At 31.1% G+C, this 16947-nt stretch overlaps 1 protein-coding gene across 1 annotated transcript; it reads left to right on the forward strand.

Annotated features, from left to right (window-relative positions):
• Positions 1-3297: 3297 nt before the first annotated feature.
• Positions 3298-16473, forward strand: LOC111698482 (sodium-dependent serotonin transporter). The gene is made up of 15 exons (XM_023468832.1): positions 3298-3474; positions 6046-6163; positions 8212-8302; positions 9412-9457; positions 10234-10318; positions 11394-11433; positions 11867-11924; positions 12410-12496; positions 12966-13015; positions 13267-13348; positions 13825-13871; positions 14391-14422; positions 14983-15074; positions 16102-16173; positions 16342-16473. The coding sequence occupies exons 2-15, from the start codon at positions 6046-6048 to the stop codon at positions 16456-16458; spliced, it is 1017 nt and encodes a 338-aa protein (XP_023324600.1). The 5' UTR covers positions 3298-3474; the 3' UTR covers positions 16459-16473.
• The last annotated feature ends 474 nt before the right edge of the window (positions 16474-16947 follow it).

Here is a 16947-nt window from a genome sequence, read left to right on the forward strand (position 1 = left end):
AAGTGCAAATTCGACGTTTAAATCTCCTACATTGGGGGTGGATACGCTTTCAGAATTAGTTTTTTAAAATTATTAAATAACGACGACATGAAATGTAAAAAAAATTCTACAATAAACTACAGACGTCATGTATAGGAACATGTTGAGAAAATAAAAATTAATATTATCATCGAAAAAAAAGTAAACTTGTTCAATTATTAGTTTCTATTTTCTCATTATTCCGATTTCTCATTATTCAAAAGATTTTCGCAGATTCGCTAGAATTATTATTGAAAAGACGAAATTTGAAGAATTTGAAGAAATCTGCGAATAAATTCAAAAAAGGTAAGAAATTCAATATAATAATGAAAACGAAATAATCGATTTTAGCATTGATTTACTGACAAATTTCTTTAGAGAAATATGTTCCTAACACCATCTAATTAGATTACTGTATAATTTTTACTTTATTTTTCGTTGTCGTCATTTAATAATTTAAAAAAAGCTAATTCTGAAAGCGTATCCACCCCCAAAGTAGGAGTTTTGAACGTCGAATTTGCGCTCAAACTCAGGATTTACAGATCTTTAATAAGTTTAATATGTTTCAAATGAATCCGAAAGAAGTTTTCCACAACACTGCATACTCATTTCAACTACAGGGTGTCCCACATCAAATTAGACCGCGTCAGTGGGTCTAAATTACGATTTGGGGGGACAAATCAGAAAATTTAAGAAGAATGAATCATTTTGAAAAAATGATTTAGGCTAATAGAATTTTTTTTTGCAGAAAATGCTAGATTTTTGAGTATAATGTGCGTATTTAGGTGTTAAAGATTGGAAATAATCTAATATGATATGGGACGCTCTGTACCTTACATAGCCGGTAACTCCTTTTAATCCTAGCAAAATGACGATATCATTCATGTTATTGATCAGATAACGGTTTAGTGTGTTCCATTGTGAATTGACAAATGGAAGGTGACTGTAGTGACAGTAGGACTGTACAAATTCTGTAAACAAACAGAGAAACCAGTTAACAGTTTCAACACAAATATTCAGTCATATGTTAAAAATAAACAGTAACATATGTAATAGGCCTCTCCATTAAGATGGCTCTGCCCAATTGTCGTTTTTCCAGGTTTAAAAGTGGTTATTTCTGATAATTCCTCTTTGTTTTCCTGTAATCGAAATGGGCAAGTCACTTTGCAGAGAAACAGCATTTGAAAATGATCAGTATTTAAAGTTAGAAACATTAATTTCTAATTTCTAATTGATCATACAAAGCTTTTTAGGGTACTGTTATGAATCGGGAATGGGAATCTTTATATGTATCTAGTATCAAGATTGTAAAAGTACTAAAGTGTCCATCCCTATCTATGTATATGGATCTAGAATCTAAATTATAAAAGTACTAAAATGTCCATCCCTATCTATGTATATGGATCTAGAATCTAGATTATAAAAGTACTAAAGTATGTCCATCCCTATCTATGTATATGGATCTAGAATCTAGATTATAAAAGTACTAAAGTTTCCATCCCTATCTATGTATATGGATCTAGAATCTAGATTATAAAAGTACTAAAGTGTCCATTCCTATCTTTGTATATGGATCTAGAATGTAGATTGTAAAAGTACTATAGTGTCCATCCCTATCTATGTATATGGATCTAGAATCTAGATTGTAAAAGGCTAAAGTGTCCAGCCATATCTATATATGTAGATCTAAATTCTAGATTGTAAAAGTACTAAAGTGTCCATCCCTATCTATGTATATAGATCTAGAAACTACAACTAAAGTATATTAACGGTTCAGATTTCAGTTCTTCTAAACCTATGATGGAAGCATTATAGAATAGTTATTTATCAATCCATTACTTTCTAAACCGGAGTAATATATTAGTCATAAAATTAGTTAAACAATGTCTCAAAAAAACTAAAACAGAAAATGTTTTTTTATTTCGTTATTTCTTGTAAATATATTCGTTAAACCTTTTAATGAGAAACAAACAGTGAGACTAAAAAAGCTGTGGAATAGTTAGACGACATTTCATGGATTTTATGTCTATTTAAAGTTGTCATCGAGCAAGTGGTTTGCAAATCAACGTACATGTACATGTACGTTGTATGCTGTGTTGTATGTTCATTGAACTTTTAATCGACGTAACTTGAGTCTAATAGCTATCGTCCTAAATTCCACAGTTTTATACGGTGGTAGGCGATAATACCAATATAACGAAGACGACTTTTTATTGAAGTTTTAGTTGTTAACAAGCTTTTTTCGAATTTTAAGTTTACAAATAATTATTGAGAAGCTTTTTTTAATTGACAGATTTTCTTTTTTTCCAGACTTTGGGTGTCCTTGCTATTTAAAGCTTAATATAAATTAAAATTTATATCGTAAGTCGTCTTCATTATATTGATATTATCGCCTGCCACTGTATGTCCGAAAATACTTTCAGCTTAAAAAACATAGATCAGTTTCTAGTTTTTCAATGTTTATTAATGAAACTGAGAAAAGTATGAAAAATATTAACAAATATCAATTCTTGCAAATCTTTTTGTTTATTTTGTGTTAAGAACAGGAACTTAGGTTTGAGTTTTTTAAAATTTCATATTAAAAGATAGGAAGAATTTGAGACTAAGACGCAATCAGCTTCTTTAGTCTTTCTCATTCTGTGACGTATTAATAAATTTTCTTTCTTTCTTTCTTTTCCTTTTTCTCTTTATTTAATCTCGCTCTTTTTCTTTCTTTTTCTTTTCCATCCTATCTTTCTTTTTGTCTTTTTTGCCTTTCTTCTCTCTAAATATTTTTTTATTTTTTCTTTCTTTTTGCCTTTATTTTCTTTTTTTTTTTTTTTTTTTTTTCATTTTATAAAACGTTGTTTAGGAATTTTTCCTCATCAATCTTTCATGAGATAAGAAAATAAAATGGAAAAATAAAGTTGATCAACATCAAGTTAATATATATTAAAGTAGTATTATGTTATACAAACTAAACGAAGGACAATCGAAAAAAGAGCAACTTTTTAATTAACAAATTATTAAAAAAGCTTGATAACATCGAGCATGGAACTTTGGGCTGAAAATAATTAAGCATTTTTTGGCAAAGATGTTGCGAATATTGTAAAAAATGTTTATATGGAAAAACGTTAATTCTTTTTTTAATCTGTAGGCTATGGAAACTATTTGATATGTTCAAATCGATTAATTTCTATTTCTGAAATAAATAAATAAAAAGTATATTTTCATCTCTCATCAACTAGTGTCTTAAATCTCTTTATTTACAAACTAAAATCTAGAAATAATAATTTTAATACGTAAAGCATTATTTGTTCTGTTCATCTTTGAAGTAAATTATCTTGTATTCTACAGACTGTATAGAGAGAGATAAGATGCGTTTAGACTGTATTCTGTCCAGAATCAGCCACCCAGTCCTACAGAAGAGGAAAGATAAAAAACTTCAAGTTTAATTGATAAAAGTGATTAATCAAGGTGAACCTTTTAAAAATGAACAAATGTGTAAAAATTTAGCATCAATTTTTTAATTTATTTTTAATCTAATATTTCTTTTTTGACATTTTGAACGTGTAAACTATATAAAATTTAACCCAGAGCTTCGCAGACATTGAACGAATTTATATTTGTCATTTTCTAAACCTGCTGACAATGGACTGCCGCAGATATTCAATTTTTAAAACTGTTCCCGTATATTTTATGGTTTTCATCAAGGGCGTACACAGATAGGAGTGGGGGTCATTTATTTCTATCAAATAGATTTTGTCTCGATTTTGATTCATTGTGGAAAAAAAACTAAATTATTCAAGTTTGTATTCGGCTAAATCATCTTTTTCGAATTGGAACTCCTGACATCTAACGTATTTTTAGTATTCAGAATTACCCTTTTCTGCACAAAAAATGTCTGTACAAAGAATAAGTATTTTTTCTTTCATGTAAAAGTTAGAAAAACCGTACAAACAAACAAGGGCGTATACGGGGTGTGGGAATGGGTGGCAGTGCCCCCCCCCCTTAGAAATCAGAGCTATCACACTTTTAAAATCTGAAATTTGAAGAGTGAAGGACATTAAAAATTAGTTTGCTTTTTTTCTGATCGTTTTGTTTGAAGGAGAGATAAAGTAGCAATTGTAAGTTAATTGGACTGTATAGTGAATGTGTACCTTTAAAGTATCCAAGAAGCCAAATGTTTTGAATTTACAGTTCAAATTTGCCCCCCCCCCCCTAGGAGGGGGGTCAACATTTTTTTGGCGCTTCGGGCATATTTCCCCCCCCCCCCCCACATTTAATTCTGTGTACGGCCTTGTTCTTCATTTCTTCAAATTACTAAGATTTAGGTATATAAGTATAAAACTCATTGAAAAGTTGCCAGGACGATGTTTTATAAATAATTTCGATGTCTCCGAAGTTCTAGTTTAAGCTGTTTATGATCTGAACGAAGGCAAACACAACGTTCTTTAACGACCGATTAACATATTAAACATTTAATTTTTACATAGTTTCAATGTAATGTAGACTTAATTTAAAGGGACTGTAAAGGAAAAATGAAAGGGGGTGTACTGGTCACGTGGTTTCCGTCTGTATCACGTGACAACAATACTGCATTGTCATTGGCTGAAGTTCTAGTGACGTAATACGGACTATATGTAATAATATTATCAATTATATATATTTCTATTCAAAATGCAAAATCAAAATTAAAAAATTATAATAGGAGCATATATGAGTTTTTCTGGCTCCTTTGAGATTTAATCGTTTTCAGATTGGTTTCGTATTTGTTGATTATACAAAATTGTATATAGATAAATTTTCGTATAATTTTGACACAGTTTTTTTTTATCAATTTCTCGAAACAGGATGTTTAATATGTATCGTTCAACTCCTGAGATTCTCGGGTTTAAGCTTATACCCCCTTTCATTTTTCCTTTTCAGTCCCTTCAATCTGCAATTTAAAAGAAGTATGCCCGTTTCTCAACGTTACCCTTTGAATCTCCATTAGAACAAAAATGAAAAAGATTTCCTTGTATTTTTTCTGATAATTATATTTTGAATAATATTTGGCTTATTGTTGGCCAATTAAATGTTTGCTGGGTATTGTTGTAAATCGGACTTGACTTAAAACTTGTCTATGAAGCAATTCTAAAAGGAGCTAAAACTCTTAGTACGTGAGTTTATTTTTTAAAATTTTTAATATTAATGTCAACTTTTGTTTCGGTAAACCTTAAACTTGAACCACGACACATTGGTTTAGGTGTCCTGAATCCTGATTTGAAAGTCTTGAAAATTGAGACACGACTTGAAGGTCGTCTTTGATCTTAAAAATAATTTGCGGCATTTATTCTTCAACCTACTTTTAGATTTACGATCCTTAAAACAATAATAACAAAATTCCCCAAGTCCAAACCAAACATGGTCTGCCTTTTATTACCAGAGCTGGCGATTTAAAAACTTCGGCTCGAGTCTTAATTCCTTAAACGCAGCTTTAAGACCCAACTCTGACGACAGCTTGTGTCACGTGATTGACAGCTGCGAGATCTTAGGCTCGACTTGAGGAGTTAGGCCCAATGAAAATAAAACCAACCTTGGTTGGTTTTAGTGAAGAATAAGGCTCAATGTTGGGTCTTATTCTCATCAAAACTCGGAATGCGCCAATTCCAACTATGAAAATCCGCCAAATACAACATTAAACCGGTTTTATGAACTAAATTCTGTTGAAAAATAGATGCAACTTAAATTCGAAAGCCCGAGCCGTAAATAAGGCTCAACAACAGCTTAGACCCGAGTCGTATTTTCTTGAATTTTTTAAATCGCCGGCTCAGAGCTATTAAGAATTATGTTTCCGACAAAAAATCCAGACCACATTTAGGAAATGCAAGGACTAGGGGTATTTTGTGATTATTAACTTTCATTACTGAAATCAGTTTATTGAATGAATGCCGACCTTCAATTTTTTTTCTCAACAGTCTCTCAACTGGGCGATGCGAAAAGTCACAATGAAAAAGTAGCATAAAATCACAAAATCTAAAAAAGAAATATTGTTTTTAATCTAAGATGGTGGAAGAGCGTGAGTCCTGGGGGAGCCATATTGAATTTTTCCTTTCCTCTCTTGGGCTTGCTGTAGGACTTGGAAACGTCTGGAGGTTTCCATACATAGCCTTTGATAATGGAGGTAGTTGCATTATTATGACAAGGGTTTTTATATGAAACCTTTGATAATGGAGGTAGGTGCTTTATTATGACAAGGGTTTTTATATAAAACCTTTGATAAGGGAGGTAGTTGCTTTATTATGACAAGGGTTTTTATATAAAACATTTGATAATGGAGGTAGTTGCTTTATTATGACATGGGTTTTTATATAAAACCTTTGATAATGGATGTAGTTGCTTTATTATGACATGGGTTTTTATATAAAACCTTTGATAATGGAGGTAGTTGCTTTATTATGAAAAGGGTTTTTATATAAAACCTTTGGTAATCGAGAAAATTGTTCCATTATTACAATGGTTTTTATATAGAACCTTTGATAATGGAGGTAATTGTTTCATTATTACAAGGGTTTTTATATAGAACCTTTGATAATGGAGGTAGTTGCTTTATTATGACATGGGTTTTTATATAAAACCTTTGATTATGGATGTAGTTGCTTTATTATGACATGGGTTTTATATAAATCCTTTGATAATGGAGGTAGTTGCTTTATTATGACAGGGGTTTTTATGTAAAACCTTTGGTAATGGAGGTAATTGTTTCACTATTACAAGAGTTTTTATATAAAACCTTTGACAATGGAATGGAGGTAATTTTTTCATTATTACAACGGTTTTCAAAGAGATTTTGATAGTGAATGAAATTAATTGTGCCAGGGGAAAAGGTTTTCAGGTGTTTCATCTTAATTTGATCCTAATAATTTACCCTGGACAATGATATTGAATACTGAATTGTATCCCTATATTATCCTATTTCCCTATTTTATTTGACATTATATCCCTAAATTCTACCTTTGACATTATGTCCCTGTATAGTTTATACCCCTGACATTATATCCCTGTATTCTAGCCTTGACATTATGTCCCTGTATACTTTATACCCCTGACATTATATCCCTGTATTCTAGCCTTGACATTATATCCCTGTATACTATCCTTGACATTATATCACTGTATTCTATCCTTGACATTATATCACTGTATTATATCCTTGACATTATATCACTGTATTCTATCCTTGACATTATATCACTGTATTCTATCCTTGACATTATATCACTGTATTCTAGCCTTGACATTATATCCCTGTATTCTAGCCTTGACATTATATCACTGTATTCTATCCTTGACATTATACCACTGTATTCTAGCCTTGACATTATACCCCTGTCTTCTAGCCTTGACATTATATCGCTGTAATCTGACTCCCTGATTTTATTTATCAATCCTACTACTGCACTATTAAACATTATTCTTATTAAATGACCTCACTGGTTAAATATTTCAATTATTCATTATTTAAAAAACAAATGATTTCATTCCTTGGAATGAATGTTAGCAAACTGGTAAATAAAAAATGTATGAAGAGATTATAAATGATAAATATAAATTATAAATGATGATAATTATATATTTGTTTTCAAACTATTTATAACTGTAAAAGGTAGGTCTTGCGTTATTTGAGCTTTCCGAAATGTGACCTATCTTCTTGTTTATCCTTTGCTAAAAAATGTCTAAAATCTCAAAGGCATTCTGCCCTATTCCCGGTAGAACCAGTCACTCACAACCACCAGCTACGGAACGTTGAATTATTTGCTGTCAACTATGCTAGAACGGAGAAATACAGAAAATCTGCTATTCCCTATATGCAGAGAAAATTAAACTTCCTATGATATAACCTTATCTTAATCTGTGATAAAACCCATGATATATACAATTATATTCTTATGAGAATGTTAATCATATTATAATATGTATTATGATCTTGATTTATCTCTAATAAATCTTACTTACTTACTTACCTATCTTCTTTACATCTCATATAGAATTTTTGACAATTCTAGTTTTTAAATCCACAAATTTCGACAATAAAAAAAACCACATTTTAGAAATGCCAGTTTTTTAATGAGAAATTACATGAATGCCGCATCATGTCTAAAGAAGACGACATGTCATTTTCTCATTAATCAATAAATAATGTTTAGTGTCACACACTGTATCTTTTTATAGGTGGCAGCTTTCTTATCCCTTACTGTCTGGCGTTAGTCTTTGTTGGACTACCAGCTTTCTTTATGGAGCTTTCAGCAGGACAATATGCCAGGTAGTTAGAAGTCAGTAGGACAATATGCTAGGTAGTAGAAATCAGTAAGACAATATTGCAGGTAGTCTATCGTCATTAGATCAATATACTAGGTAGTTAGTAGTCCGTAGGACAATATGCTAGGGAGTCAGTAGTCAGTAGGACAATATGCTAGGTAGTCAGTAGGAAAATATGCTAGGTAGTCAGTAGGACAATATGCTATGTAGTCAGTAGAACAATATGCTAGGTAATCAGTAGGACAATATGCTTGGTTGTTAGTACGACTACATGCTAGGTAGTCAGTAGGAAAATATGCTAGGCAGACATGGTAGTCAGTAGGACAATATGCTAGGCAGTCATGGTAGTCAGTAGGACAATATGCTAGGTAGTCAGTAGGACATTATGCTAGGTAGTCATAGTAGTCAGTATGACAATATGCTGGGTAGTCAGTAGGACCACATGCTAGGTATAGTCATGGTAGTCAGTAGGATAATATGCTAGGTTGTTAGTACGACAACATGCTAGGTAGTCATAGTATTCAGTAGGACAATATGTTAGGCAGTCATGTAGTGAGTAGGACAATATGCTAAGTAGTGAGTAGGACATTATGCTAGGTAGTCATAGTAGTCAGTAGGAAAATATGCTGGGTAGTCAGTAGGACAATATGCTAGGTATAGTCATGGTAGTCACTAAGAAAAAATGCTGGGTAGTCAATAGTTAGTAGGACAATATGTTAGGTAGTCATGGTAGTCAGTAGGAAAATATGCGGGGTAGTCAGTAGACCAATATGTTGAAGGTTGCTTAAATAATAATACTTAATACTTCACGTTTTCTTTTTCTCAAAGGCTTAATTATCATACGATCCTAACGAAATTAATATCACTGCAGTGTCTCTAGGATGTCATCAGGACTACACGGTTAAACAACTATAGGATTTAGTCAACCCTGCTCTGAATAATTGCTCTTTATCTCTTGGGGATGAAACTGATCTAATCATGTAGTATTGAATTTATTATGATTGAGTAATAATTATAACTGTGAGAGAAAAACGTATTAAGTTTGTTTTCTGTCAATTAAAATGCTAGATCTTTTATCAAAACAAATGAAATAAAGTTTGATGTAATATTTAGGGTCGGGGCTAATAAAGTATGGGGGCGAATGGCTCCTGCCTTTAAGGTAGTATATATCTTTAAAAAATAAAATGTTAAATGCATGAAATTTTTTTTAATTCGTTGTCAGTTTCCATGTAAACACTATGTTAGCTAGTAGATGTGTTGCTTTCTATAGGACTATTGAAGCAAGTTCTTTGTTCTGCATTCAAATTATCTCCAACTGTTGTAAAAATGACTAAAACACCGTTCTCGATAAAAATTTATTTTCTAGTTCAAATGATTTTTTTGTAAATATGTTTGAACTGAGTGAAACGTTTGCTTAGAAACAATTGAAATAACTTTGATGTCCCGTTGGAGCATGCATGGGCAGTTCCGATTTTATAAGAACTGTTAAATATAATAAACTATTTATATGCTGATTGATTCGATGAAATATGAAATAATTACTGAAATAACAGACATGTTATGTCACGAATAATTATCAATATTTTTGCACAACTTTTGCATATTTTTGTAAATCTAAATATTCAAAAATTATACCATTTATATATGTCCTTTGTACAGGCCACAGGGTTGTACATAAAGGATTAGACTTCAGAGACGATTGTACGTAATTTGGTTAGTTCGTTTTCTTGCATTGAGGGTTCCTTGAAGGCCAAAACTGGGATATTTCTATGTTTAATAATTTAATAAACTACAAAATACTCAATCAAATGCAGAAATCAAGCTTGAAATCATTATATTTTAATTTTTGTGTCGTTTTTACTGTCGCTTCCTTTTTGGGTAACCCTGCATATCTTTGTGTGTGAATAAATCTTTATAATATTACAATATTTTCAGGGTTTAGGATATGGAATGATCTTAGTCCGGTTTCTTGTAAATATTTATTACGTTGTCATCTGTGGTTGGTGCTTTATATATCTAGGTAATCAAGTTCTGCACTCTCTCTTTCCTAATTACTCTTTCTAAACTGAAGCTAGAAACAAGCTTAAACGGACTGTACAGTGTACATGTAGCATAATTTCAAGTGAGCGTCCATTCAAAGATGGCAATGCCCGATTTACAACGGTACTCTTGAAACTTACCGTCAATTTCCTGACTTCAAAACTGAAAGTTTATCTCCGACAATTTTTGAATAAAGGTTTTCCACAAAGGATGATACTTCCTGAAACTCTGAATAAACAAAGCTTTAAAAAGTAGGATTAGGTCATCTGCCTTTAATCTATTTTTATCATAAACTCATTTATTTGGCGAAATATGGAAAAGGTTATAACTAGGGGGAATCATGAAGTTAAAAAACAAAATGCAGACAAATTCCGAGCAGGATAAACCGTCGAAAGAGAGGTATGACCCTCATAACTGAAATCTTTATTAAATCAATAATGTGGAAGATGTTTATGAAAATTATTAAAATGGAAATCTAATTCATTCTTGATCAGACAAAGCTTTTAAGGGTATAATTGGGATTCGAAAATGTCACGGGATACAGACGGAAATCACGTGACCAGTATACTGCACCGCCATTGGCTGAAGTTTTGGTGACGTAATACGGACTATACGGACTATATTTAATAATATTATCAATTATATCTATTAAAAATGCAAAATCAAAATTGAAGAATTGTATAAGAAGCAAACCTGAGATTCTCAGGCTCCTGTATTGGATATAATCGTTTTCAGATTGGTTGCGTATTTGTTGAATATGAACTATTTAATACTACAACTTTTATACAAAATTGCATATAAATAAATTTTCGTATTAATTTGACACATTTTTATTTCAATTTTTCGAGACAGGAACATCAGATAGATGTATGATATGTATCGTTCAACTCCTGAGATTATCAGATTTCAGCCTTTATGACCCCCTTTCATTATTCCTTTACAGTCCCTTTAAATGGAGGCTCACTTTAAAGTACGTTTACAGTCCATTTCAGTCAAAATTTTTAATTCTAGTTTTGATATTTTTCTATTAAAAACATTAATTGCTATTTGTTCAGTTGTTGGAATGAGAACAAATCTTCCCTGGGCAGGCTGTGGGTGAGTTAAAAAACTCCAATTCAAATACTTTTTGAAAATCACAAATTTTTGTTTGTTTGTTAATCGATTTATATTCTTTTCGTAATCCAACTATTTCACAAAATCTAAATATTTTTCCTATTATAATTAGTTATGCTAATTTTTTTTGTAAATCCAATAATATCCAATTTGTAAACAGTTTTGTAAACTTTAATTCTTGAAAAACCATCTTTTCTCAAACCTACTTCTGTGAACCAACTATACCTAATTCCACTTCTGTAAACCAACTATGTCTAAATACACTTCTGTAAATCAAACTATACCTAATTCAACTTCTGTATACCAACCATAGTTAATTCCGCTTCTGTGAACCAACCCTAGTTAATTCACCTACTGTAAACCAACCAAAATTAGATCCACTTCTAAATACCGACTACAATTAATGAACTTTTAGGGATTTTGAGAGTAACACTTATGGATGCTACACTAAACAGCTAGATGAAAAATGCAGGGTAGGATTTAGACACAGTGTTGTTTAAGCAAATAGTTTTACCAGTAGCTTAAAAATCAACATATAAATTGAAATGGGTCTGTTTACACTGCACAGTTGCTGAGTTTCAAATACATTGGACTATTCAAAATGGTCGTTTTTTTATTTCACAGTTATAGGGGCCCCCTGTAAGCTGTTGGATGAAACTTGAATTTTTTTAAAGATTATAATTTCTTGGTTTAATACAATCAGCTTTCATTTCACATTTTTCACCGAGTAGATTTTTCTGCACTTTTTTATTTATTTACGTTTATTTACATTACATAACTTTTATCACGCTTTATTAGTCTTATGAAAACGTGAAAAAATTGTTCCAATATAAATTTCTCACATTCTTAGATCTAACTAGTTTTAAATGGATATTGGATAGGGGAACAGACGTAATTGAATCATATTTTAGAATTTTGAATTGATATTAAAAAATTTTCATCCCAAAATTTTCAATAGAAAGACAATCAGACCTACTTCAATGGTACCTGTATAGAATTTGAGACTTTTTGCGAGATCAATAATCAAACTTACAACATCGGAGAGGTACAATTTATCTCATCAAAACAGTTTAATTCCATAAAATTTCTAATTTGAAAATTAAATTGTCACCAATTTGAAAATGATTATTAAAAAACAATTAAATTAACCTACTTATTCACAAGAAGAAGAAAAAAGGTAAACTTTAAAAATGTGTTTTTGAAGAGTTGATCTTGTGGTATCCTAATCTAATTGTGAAAAGATCAGATCTCTAAATATAAATATTTTGCTTGTCAGTATGTTTGTATAAAAATCGTCAAAATTGAAAAGCTTTGTCTGGAAAAAATGTCGATATTAAATATTTTGAAAATGCACAATTTTACAAGAAAAATCAACAAAAATCTGTTGTTGATAGAAAATAAGGCGCAAGCGCAACGCCTAGTTATTTTATGTTATTTAAGAAAAATACGGATCAATTAAAAGCAAATTTGATTTATGTTTTATCCTCTTAAACTTGTTTAAATGATTTATCTAGGATGCAGAGGATACATGTAATGGTATACCTTTTGGTGATTTGTACGATCGGTGAGTAATGAATACTTATATAACTTTAAAACTTTAAATTTTACTTTTAAAATATAAAAGATTTTAACAATGATAGTAATTAATAATACTTTGAAAAATATAATAACAAAAATAATAATGATAACAAATAATAATAATAATAATAATAATAATAATAATAATAATAATAATAATAATAATAATAATAATAATAATAATGATAACAATAATGACAATCAAAATAGAAATAATAATGATAATAATAATACTAGGGTTAGTCCTGCCGACGACTACTACTACCGTGTAGTACTAGGATTGAAAAAAGACTACCAAGGAACTATTCATACTTTTGAGGTTTGTTTTATTATTAAAAATAATGTTCACAAATACCATAATTTGTTAAAAGTTTGCCATTTTCGTTTTTTGGTGTTTTTTTGACTTATCGAATTTGATCACAGATTAAATATACATAGTTATGCAGACATGTAGAATCTTATATATGTGTATTATAGATATATTATTTGTGATAACAGCCTTTTTCGGAGTACAGACTTGTCACGCACCTCTGCTTCTTTAGTAAAAGTAAATTCGACCTTTATGAAGCATAAAGTCTGACCGCGTCAACCGGCTAGTCCTGTCCATAGAGCTAGGTACAGTACAAACTGGGACCGGAAAAGTTGACCCGGCTCGGAAATTCAAATGTACTACGGCTACCCGTGTCGTGTACTAGCAATAAACATGTTATCAAAACCTCTTTAACATTGCAAAACCAAATGTTTAGATCATATTGCAAGTTAACAAAAAGATTTTTTTACAAAGATTTATTTTAGGATTATGGAGGATTGAAATGGGAACTTGTATTAGCACTATTTGTTAGGAAAAATAATTGGTTAAGACTAATTTGGCAATTTTATAGAAATACATTTTTTAGTGCCCAATTGTTATATATCATTTTTTAGTGCCCAATTGTTATATATCATTTTTTAGTGCTCAATTGTTATATATCATTTTTTAGTGCCCAATTGTTATATATCATTTTTTAGTGCCCAATTGTTATATATCATTTTTTAGTGCCCAATTGTTATATATCATTTTTTAGTGCCCAATTGTTATATATCATTTTTTAGTGCCCAATTGTTATATATCATTTTTTAGTGCCCAATTGTTATATATCATTTTTTTTGATATAAGAAAAGCTGCATGTCCTTTTTTCTAAAGTTTTTTTAAGCAAATACCCTGTAGTTATTGTTGTCTACTACTGTTCGAATATACCCAAGTAACAAAAGTGAGGAATTTCCCCAGGTTCTCCAAACGCGACGTGGTGACTTTCTTTGAAGAATTTCCGAGGAAGACAAGTACTGATTTAGAAATTATTTAAAATTATTTTTCCTCTCAGTTGGGTAATGATATGTCTGATCCTGATAAAAGGTAAGTAAATATAATTACAAATTCTGTTTTTAAATTCAATCTATAAAGGTATCTGACTTTTTTATGCACATGGAAAATAAATAAAACTCCGTAATTTAGAAAAGAAACTCTCTTATTTCTAAATAAAAATTTACATTTTTAAGAACAAATAAGACAAAAAATACATGCAGAGAGAAAGTCTCTCAATTAATCTGAAGAAGTCTAAATTCAATGTCCGTTTAGCTTTTCTCTCAGATTAGAAATACAAACCATTTGCTGTACTAAGTTATGATTTTAAAAACTTAATCCAGAATAAACCCCGGCCTACTAAAAGAATCGAGCGCAGGTAAAACCCAAGTCAGGATTGGTTCAGATTCGACTAATCAGAGACTGCTTAGAAAGCTTTCTCTCTGTAGCAGACAGATGTATCAGCTGTCACAAGGAGATGTAAATTTCGAACCCGAGTCTTGACTTGAGCTTAATCAGGGTCTAGTAGACAATAAGACCGGGTTTTTACTCGGGCTTAAACTTTTAAAATCTCAGCTCTGGTCATTTTGAATTATTTCCACTGTCCCTTTAAGGTTTAAAGAGTCTGGGTAAAGCCTCCTACGTCATTACATTATCCCCCTACGTTGTTCTTACAGCACTCCTGGCTTACGGGGCAGGAAGAGAGGTAGAATTTTAACAATTTATTTTTTAAAAAGCTTTTTTCATAAAAGATTAAACGAAACGGGATGATCATTCTTAGACTAAGAACGGAACGGAAGGAGAACAGAACGATTGAATAAAGGAACGAGAACAGCACAATCTAGCTGAAAGCCCTCGTTCTAGAACAGAACGGAACGATTTCAAAAAAGTCGGAGCGTGCCCAGCCCTAGATGAAAGCCGAAAACCTTCGAATATTTAAGAAAAAAAACTCTTATGTACAAATAAAACATTGTGTTAATTTTTTTCTCTTTAATGCAGGAAATGTAAACATTTGAGGTTTCATTCGTAAAAAAATAGTAAAACATATACAATAGCCTGAGCTAGGAAATTTAGATCTATGTAATCTCTTTAATCTCGACTGCTGAATCCGAATATCCAATGTGGACACTTTTAATCTCCTGCTTAATCCATTCTTTTTTGGATATAGTACAGAAAAATCAAAAAGCCGGTATTTCAAAATTTGAGAGCCCCCCCCGTTTCAGTATATTAATCTTAAATGGTGGGCAAAATTTCAAATTTCCCGGCTTCTGATACGCGACTCTGCTTGGATGAATTTTATACACTTTTCAGGATACAAGTACAAGATTAGGTTAGTCTCGAAATTAAGAAATAGAGAGGATCAAGCATTGATCTCGATATCCACCATTCTAAAGTTTCCAGCTCTGGTCAAATAAATGCCATTTAAAAAAGAGACAGGATGAATCAAAATTGGTGTTAAACAATTGCTTGACATTAAGTATTAACTTTTTTTAAATGATTTGTCTCTGCAAAGGAAATAATTCTTTACCACAAACTCTGATTTTCTAATCCCTATATCTCTGCAACCAATGATGTCGTAGACCTTAGATATTTTAAAATTTGAATTATGTTTTATGAAATAATCTCAGTTTGAAAGATCAAACATAACCAATTTGCAAAATGGAAATATTTGATTTTGCGTGGCAAAGACTGATTTTTTTTCAGAAATATCTTTAAAATGGACACTTTTTTAGGGAGCAGTAGAGGGAATATCTCAATTCTTCACTCCGGATTGGAATGTCTATACATCAGGGGATTCTTATGAGGTAAACAAAAGTTGATTTGAAATAAAATTAATTCATTGTAAAATCTAGTTTTGTAAATCTAAAATCAAATTCTATTAAAGTTTTTACCATTTCAGAATTGAATTAAGAAAAAACAAATTAAAAATAAATCAAAAATAAAATTTGAAATGGAATCCAAATATTGTTTAGGTGTGGGCCTTAGCTGCCTCCCAGATCCTTTTTTCCTTGTCGGTTGGGTTTGGCAGTCAGCTGGTTCTTTCCAGTTATAACGAGGTCACAAACAACTGTCACAGGAAATTCATTTAAAACCTTTTCATAGCCTCATATAGGTCTAAACATAGTATTGTTAATCCATTTAGATTTAGTTTTACCATTGAATTAATTCTAGCTAAAAGTTTCAACTGTGGAGTGTGGATGATGAGAGACGGAAAGCGAAATTTAAAGTGATCCTCCATGCAAAGATGGCAATGCACCCTCGAAACATTACTTTGATAAAAATGTGGAAGATGCCGTCGTTTTTCTGACTCGGGAAGAGTTTTATTTTTGTGAGTTTCTCCATTGTTTCTTTTAACAAGAAATGGGCAAGTCATTCATTTATATTAATCCATACTTGATCAGACAATTCTAACATGGTGTATAGGGCATTGCTATTTTTGCATGGAGGGTTACTTGAAATTACGCTTACAGTATGCTTTCGGTATGCTTACAGTATGCTTACAGTATTCTTACAGTATGCTTACAGTATGCTTACAGTATGCTTACAGTATGCTTACAGTATTCTTACAGTATGCTTAC

Source organism: Eurytemora carolleeae, unplaced genomic scaffold, assembly GCF_000591075.1.
Source record: "Eurytemora carolleeae unplaced genomic scaffold, Eaff_2.0 scaffold167, whole genome shotgun sequence".
NCBI classification, from domain to species: domain Eukaryota; kingdom Metazoa; phylum Arthropoda; class Copepoda; order Calanoida; family Temoridae; genus Eurytemora; species Eurytemora carolleeae.